This window comes from Elaeis guineensis, chromosome 11 (assembly GCF_000442705.2).
Source record: "Elaeis guineensis isolate ETL-2024a chromosome 11, EG11, whole genome shotgun sequence".
In the NCBI taxonomy this organism is placed as follows: Eukaryota; Viridiplantae; Streptophyta; class Magnoliopsida; order Arecales; family Arecaceae; genus Elaeis; species Elaeis guineensis.
Window position 1 is genome coordinate 99,298,642 of NC_026003.2, and position 8,097 is coordinate 99,306,738.

At 37.1% G+C, this 8,097-nt stretch overlaps 1 protein-coding gene across 2 annotated transcripts; it reads right to left on the reverse strand.

Moving 5' to 3' along the window:
• Positions 1-445: 445 nt before the first annotated feature.
• On the reverse strand, positions 446-5,942 carry LOC114914631 (uncharacterized). 2 transcript variants are annotated; one of them, XM_073245828.1, is made up of 5 exons: positions 5,452-5,942; positions 4,849-4,920; positions 1,573-1,833; positions 942-1,024; positions 446-683 (listed from the first exon to the last, which is right to left on the reverse strand). In XM_073245828.1, the coding sequence occupies exon 1, from the start codon at positions 5,896-5,898 to the stop codon at positions 5,515-5,517; it is 384 nt and encodes a 127-aa protein (XP_073101929.1). In that variant the 5' UTR covers positions 5,899-5,942; the 3' UTR covers positions 446-683; positions 942-1,024; positions 1,573-1,833; positions 4,849-4,920; positions 5,452-5,514. The 2 variants fall into 2 exon arrangements, with proteins under 2 accessions (XP_073101929.1, XP_073101928.1); XM_073245827.1 differs by having other exon boundaries at positions 4,849-4,939.
• Positions 5,943-8,097: the final 2,155 nt, after the last annotated feature.

An 8,097-nucleotide genomic window follows, 5' to 3' on the forward strand; every position in this document is an offset into this window, starting at 1 on the left:
ATCTATATTTAAATTGCATGTGATCAAAACTATGGGCAAACAAATTATCTCTTAAGGATGAAGTGCCAACCAACTAAACTAATAGTTATTGATAATTTTTTTAAAATTTAAATAAATAATTAATAAAAATTTATGTTGTATAATGAAGGAGTGGAAGCGGTATCTTTTAATTCAAAAATTTTTAATTTATTTTATTCTCCCGGTGATAAGAAGAAATTTACTAGTTATTGCAGGTATCTTGAAAGTGCACCATGTATTTTGTCATAGTCCTTGATTTAGCTTGCTAAAAAACTAACCTAATTCATGCGTGCAACTTTATCTGTCATTAAAGGAAGCATGAGAGGGAATAGTTGATCAACTTAGACAAGCAATGTTAAAGAAGATGTAAAACAGTTATAGTACATGTAATGTGACCAATTGCGGCTAAATCTCTCCAATTACTGTATTTGGTGAAATTCATTTATAAATTATTACTTTTCCAATCACAGTTCAATGGTAGGATAAATTACATTAATTCAATAATTCAAGTACTTCACGAAAGCTACAATTATGGGAGTCTCGCCAAGACTCGTAAGTAGGTAATAAAGTAGTGAAACATTGCAAGAGTTCCACAACGGATAGATCCATGGCTGAATAACAATTAGTACCAAGCATGCCCTTCCTGCACTCCCATACGCATAAGCCTACATGTTCATGCAAACGCACGCATTAGATTGTTTATATTTATGCAACAAATAAGTAATTTATTAGAAATAAATAATTTGATAATTCTTTAGTAACATGCACATCGCAAGCACATAGGCTAATGTGATATGTGAGAGAAACTGCAGATTGTTACAAATAGTTTTATAAATTTTCATTTATGCAAGAAACAAATAATTTATATTTTATGAACAGACTGAGCCAAAGAAGTATTTCCAATGCTCCTGCATATGAGTCACCTTCAAGCTCTTAATTCACTTTGTATCCTGGCAGCCCATTTCTTCTTCTCATCTAAGCCCGCAAGGTGCACCATAAAGTCCTCCTGAAACCAAAAACAATCCCGGAACTCAAATCGGATCAAACAATTGTCATCATTCAATCAGTTGCAATCCAATTTTCTTCTTGAAAACAACCAAATCTTCGCTACTAAGTGAATAAAATGGTAAAAGATTCAGCTATACATATTTTCACAAAAAATCAGACTATTTTGGATAACAAAAACCAATTAAGTATGGAAAAAATTAAAAATCTGAATTCTAGACAGCAGGGAGGTTAAGAATCAGTACTAAAATCTGATAAACTGGGGCATATTTGGTTGGAGGCATTAAGTGCTGAAAGAGAAATGAGAATAAATAATTTTCATTCTATAAAATTAGAGGAGAGAAAACTCCATTTCTATTTCAATTAGGGAGGGGATAGAAACAGCTCCAATCCTAAAATCCTAATCCCGACCGTCCTTCGTTATTCAGATTCTATTTGGATTTCTATTTTAATTACGGACCAAATGCATCGAGAAATCTGGCTATTATAATCCCAATTCCAATCACGTAAAACAAACGCACGCTAAACGGCCAGGTTAAGTGTCAGAACCTTTCCAGCTCTTGAGAGGCGAGAAGATCAGACGGTAGGCGTTCTTCCAAGTGGGTAACCAGGGATAGCAGTTGAAGGGACACTGCATTGGAGCCGTACGGACGTGGCCTTGCAGCACTCTGGGAGGAAGGCTGTTTATGAGGTGCTTCAACGCCGTGTTGTCACCGCTTATCGTGGACCCAAAACGCACGAACGCTGTCCGATTCCACCACGTGTCAAGAAACTTCTCGCTCCACTTCGATCGCCGAAAAAAGAAGACTCCTGTGAGAGAAATTAATAAAATATACAAGCGTGTTGCATGTGATGAAAGCTATGAATGGATGTGATCACTTCGGAGAAGGCATGATGATTATAATATGATTGGCTTTGCTCTTAATTTTGAAATGGCGTATCATTTCTTACGTTACAGCTGAACCATTTAAGTTTTATTTTGTAAGCAATGAGGCATATGTGACCCATTGGCAGATGGCAAAATGGGAGAAGACCTCAGAATTATTAACAAAATCTGGGATAGTTTGCACTATGATGATAGAGATCGTTAACACTTTTTCCTAAATCAATGGAGATCAATGTATAAGGCAATGCAATATTGATCATTGTCCAAGACTTTACCATGTGCATTGCCATAATTGCCCCTGAGTCATAAGTGGAAAGATTGTAAACCCAAGTTTTGGTACAATGGATAGGGTAAGTTGGGGAAAGAGTTCACGTTTACCATTTAGGGATGCGGGCATTTTTTTAACCTTGCATCTGAACTAGTGTTGAAAACATATAATTCACATGATTGGTCAAGAGAATCAATGATTTGGTAGATGTCTATGGTCCCCTATGCCATACCATATCCATTAAGAAGGTATAGGATGTATGTATGTACTGCACCAATGCAATACTCAGACATAGTACGGAAGGCATATCGACATTCGATACATCGAATTAACCTCCATACCAGATGTACTGTTATAGTGATAGAATGGCATCAATACTGGACTTGGTATCGAGGCTGCTATCTTGACGATCCTCATTAATTATTATTATTTCAAATATATTTAATAAATATACAATACAGAAAATTTTCATCCAAGAAAAAATGGGAAAACATCTTGCAACTTGGATACCTTGAGTATCTTGGTAGAAGAAAGATTCTAGATAAAATTCTCTTTCCACTGAAGCTTAGCTCTCTGGTGAATTTAACATTGATGAATATTAATGTAGCTAATTAAAGAATTTGCATGCTTAATTATAGACACAAAATGAGATGCAAAAGATTTGAACTCAAGTACAAGTGAGTCCAATAGTTACAAAAAAGATTAAAAGAATTTGATACACACATAAAGACAACTTAAAAGCTTAACCCTTTTTTTTTTTTTTGAGTGCTGCGATATGTATATTCTCGTACTATTTGTCCAAGGTGAGACTTAGTGTTGTATATAACCTTCAACACGAACATTTTAATCAGCTTTCCAAGCTGCCATGGCTAGCCATAGGGACAAAATGATAGAGTAGGTAAATTGCTTGGGCCATGATAGTAGATCTAGGAGTCTCCAAATCATTAAGGATCTATATCAATGTATGTCCTAAATATGTGGGTGTTACACTGTAGTGTGAAAATATATATCTATCCTTGACTCACAATCAATATGAGACTAATAATTTCCTTCTTTTTACATCATAATATACTCTCCCAGTCAAAGAAAAATTTATACATGGATGGAAGGTGCCCTCCTCTTTATTTTTACCACAGACTGATGTACGGATGGGAGGAGCCCCATAATTGTAAGGATGGTCCTCCTTTATAGCGCGTCACTCTTGCGACCAAAGGCTCATGGCTCGATATATGAGATATTGTCTGCTCTGATCTTTAGCCTTTACGATTTTACCTTTCAAAAGATGCCTCACGTGAAAAAGATGATCCCTTCCTATATAAATCAGAATCTCTCTTGACTCACAATCAATGTAAAACTAATGATGCCCTCCCTTCTACACGATAACAATGAGTATTTCAATGAACATAAGCTGATTAGATAATTTATTTTGACATTGTTTGGTGGGCATGGTTGAAATGAATTTTCCAAAACTCTCCTAGTTGTACTGACTTATCCTATACATATGGTCAAATTCCCCGCAAGTCAAGTTAGGTTTCAAGGCTGCAATATTTTTTGAGTTGTACCATGTATACGTTTCTCTTGAGCTAGTCACACCAATTAAACATGATAGTTTGAGTTCTCAGAAAAAAAGGTCTCAGTGTGGCCTCCATAGCTGGTGTGAACACTATAAACTGAGTTATGTGAATCAACTATTTAGACAATTATTGTAATTAGTGCTGCCTGTCATTCTTATTGCATGTAATTGGCAGTTATCTATGACCATATAGACTTTGAATGCTGAAATAAATTAGTAAACTGGTAATTAACCAACAAAGGTAACAGTTTCTCCATCAAAATATATCAAATGAGACATCCAGATACTCCAAACTTATAAGTAATAATTTAAGAATTCTCAAATTTTTTTCCTGGTTGATATCTTGAATTGTCCTAATATCAGTCACCCATTGAGGCTTCTGAAATTTAAAAAATTTAAAATCCGTTGGCCTAATTCACTAGCCTGACTCGATCTGTACCAATCCACAACACATGATTTGAGATTAAGGAACATGATTTTGGTGTGATGTGGCTAGGAATCTCAGCCTCTCTACTAGTTCCTAGCGTTTAGGAGTTCTAAATTATGTCCATCCATAAGAAATAGGAGCCCTAGAGCATTTTGGAAGGCTCTTATGAACATGTTGCTCCCTTCACAATTGACATGGTAAAGAAAAGTTAGACATTGGCTACATAATAACAGCCTTCTTATTGCTTGAGAATTCTCTTTACTAAAGCGTTCAAGTCAAAAAGTTTATAGCCTGGACATGTTGATGGCTCAAGAGTTCTTAATTTTAGAAATTTACTTTAGAGAAATTAATTCCAAGCCCTTAATTTGATTGTCATTTAACTATGATAATATTTATATGTTCCATTTTAGTGCCTCATGCATTTTGAGGATGCTTTTGCCTTTGCCAACTAATCTTGTATTTGTGTAGTATATATTTATATCATACAGATCTTTGCATCATGATACATACATTCATAGGAATGCTAAAGGATAAAATTGAACTGGAAATAAAATAAAGTATGTAAAGGTACAATTTCCATGCAGCAAATCTGATCATCGAACGGTCAAAATAGCCAGACTAATAGCATGACTTCTACACACTTAAAAACTTAAAGACATTGGATGGTTTACCTGCATTTACTCCATTGAAGTCCTCAGTTACCACCAAATCAGGGAATGCTTGAACATCGCTATGCCCAATTGCTGCATTCAGAATATTCTCCTTCAAAAAATTAAAAAAATATTTATTTCAAGTATGTTCCCCTTGTGTCTATTTTTTAAAAATATAATTTGGAACTACCAGTAAGAAGATGCTGCAATCTAGATTAAGGAGCATTCTCATCAATATACAAGTAATGCCACAAGACATTCATTTAGTCCCAAGAAAAGTTTATCATCTTGCGCGACACAAAAGATTGATATGATGAGTTATATTAGGTTGCGTAGCCAGGATTATATGACCTAAGAATTTATCAAGTACATGGTTGCTGCCTCAAAGCGATTGACTTTTAAATGTTATAACAGAACTAAAAATATGGAGCATGGTCACTAAATGATGGTATCATAAAGATATCAACCCCGCCCTTACCAAAGATATATCCGAAAACAAAATAAATAAATATATAAATAAATATTTTTTCATCAAAAACAAGAAATTAAATTAAACTAATTGATGATTTATATAATAAATCAACCACTAACGTTGTGTTACGAGAGCGCGGGCAAGTAACTCACGGCGTCATTCCAGAAGACACAATCGTAGTTGGGGAGCTGCGATCGGACGGCCGGGATCTTGCTTCAGCTGGGCGGACGGCTGGGATCCACCAAATGCCTTGCATCGATGAAGTCGTACCCCATCCTCTCTGTGTACGCCCGCTTATTCTCTCCAACCGCCTCCATCACCCCCTGGAACGACCGCCGCGGGCTGCCGCCGCGGCCATTCTCCTCGGCCGAGAAGGTCACTATCGCTATCCGAGGACGAAAACCCGCCGCCGCCTCGCCCGAGTACTCCACGGTGTCCGGCGTGCAGCGCCGCCGGAGGGTGTTGCCCAGGCAGAGGGCGGCAGTGGCGGTGTGGAGGGTGGCCAGGGCTAGTAGCAGCGAGGCGATGCAGAGGTGAAGCCAGAGCCGACGGTTCGTTTGCCGGGTCTTTGTCCACCGGCCATGGGGCCGCAGAGCCATGTGAGGCTTAGGAAGAAAATTTTAGTCAGAAATTAATTAATGAGGTATTTGATGCGTAATTGAAATCGAAATTAAAATTAAAATTAAAATTGAAATGAAAATGGATTGGAATTGAAATCAGAATGATCAAATCATCTGAAGTGTTTGATTTATGATCGAAATCAAAATCAGAGTGGATGGTTTTCATTGTTGTTGTTTGATTTATACAAAGATAGAAATCGAAGTCGACTCAAATTTTTATTTTTATTCTTAATTAAAATTTTTAAAAATTAATTATTTTAAAAATTGATATTAAATAAAAATTAAACATAATAATAATATCTTTAAATTTTTTTAAAAAAAAATATTATTAAAAAATATAAATAATAAATATTATTTTATCATAAAAATATTATTTTATAAAAAAATTTAAAAAAATTAGCCCCGATCCGCAATTTGTTCAAAAAATTTTTTTCTATCAAAGCTGCTTTTTTATTTTTCTTTCATTTATTATCCACTTCTCGACCCCTCTTAACATCAAAAGATCAAAACAAATCTTCTCCTCCTCCTCCTCCTCCTCTCTCTCTCATCCAAACCACATACCTCGAGGCCCTTTCACGGTGGTCTCAAATCCTAAACTCCCCCCAAACCAACCATTTCTCCCCTAAACCCTACCATATTTCGAGCAACCCTCGCTCCCTCTCCGTCCTAATCCTCCCCCGATTCGGACCTGACTCCCTCTCTCCAATCGCTAGAGTGGAAGCGAACGCTCGATGTGGTCTCCTTCCCTTCCCTTTACCATTGTCGCTGTTCTAGTCTCCAAATTCGGTTGGAGCTGCTCGATCTGTGAGAATGGATGTATGGGGCCCATCGACATCGTCGGTCTTGCCAGTAGTCAAAGGCATGGATGGGCTTGCGAACGAGGAGGGACTACTCTCTGTCGCCGCCTCGTGAGCTCAGATCGGCCCCCCCGCCACATACCCCTTCAGCATCTCCACCCCTGGCCTCCGCCTCAAGCTTCGTGCCACCCCTGATGCTGCCTCCCCTCCATCGTCGGATGGCCCTCTCCTCTGCTGATGGCGTCGTCGTCGTTGGACGCCTTAAGCAAGAAAAATTTTCGAGTCGATCAGGAAGATGCGGAGCAATGCCAGCGCCATGATGGCATTCGGAATGAGATTTTTTTTTTTTAATCTCATTATACTGAAATGAGATTTGGCTGCCATGGGATAAGTCCGGATTCGATTACAAAAGGAATAGATCATTTCCATTCTTCTCTAAAATGAGAATCGAAATAGGACTCCCTTCAATCAAATAGTTGGAATGAAAGTCATCCATCTCGATTTTCATTTCGGATCTTAATTACCCCAATCAAACATCCCCAAGAGCTTAGGCTTCGGGACTTCGAAAAAGTTTATACTTTGCATGGAGTTTGTGGCCTAACTCCATCTTCTTTTCTTTATTAGTTTATATAAATTTAACGTCAAAGATGGTATCGGCGTGAGTTCAAGATCAGAGATTGGATACAGACCGCCCTGTTTCTTACGTGGAAGAAGCTGACCCAATGAGACCCAACAAGAATCTTATCATCTAATTTATTATGACAAAGCCATTTCTTCTTGATATTTAGGGTTGTTTTCAAGGATGGCAACACATTTATGGATCAAATTGACTGATATCCAAATCCATCCTATAATTAAGAATCTCATATTTATATTCACCCGATATCCATTTTGGATCGGATTGGATAGACAAAATAGATTGGACTGAAATTAAATCCGATCAAAATCAAAATTTATCATACAAATATTTTAAAATTATTATAATTTAAAAAAAAATAGATTAAAATTATACCAGATTGGATTCATGGTGGGCCATATTGCCGCACATATGACCCAAATCTATGTTGGGTTTTTTTACATAGAGTTCATTCAAATTAATTTTGATTGGACATCCGGTGCATCGGCTATAATTACCATCTTAGGTATTTCTCTGCTTGATAACTCGTGTGAGATGGTGTTTGTCAATGCGTTTTTGTAGCTTTTTCATGGTGGCTCTTGTTTTGTTGCCTGGTAACTTTTTCAAAAGGTTTGTTCTTTGGTTGTGGTTCTTAATTGAAGGAACTGTTTTATTATATGCTCTCGAATGGTCAACAGATTCTCTGCAAGGAATGAAAGGTTGCGGTGCTATACTTTGCTTATAGATGTCAAGAAGGTCTCTGTC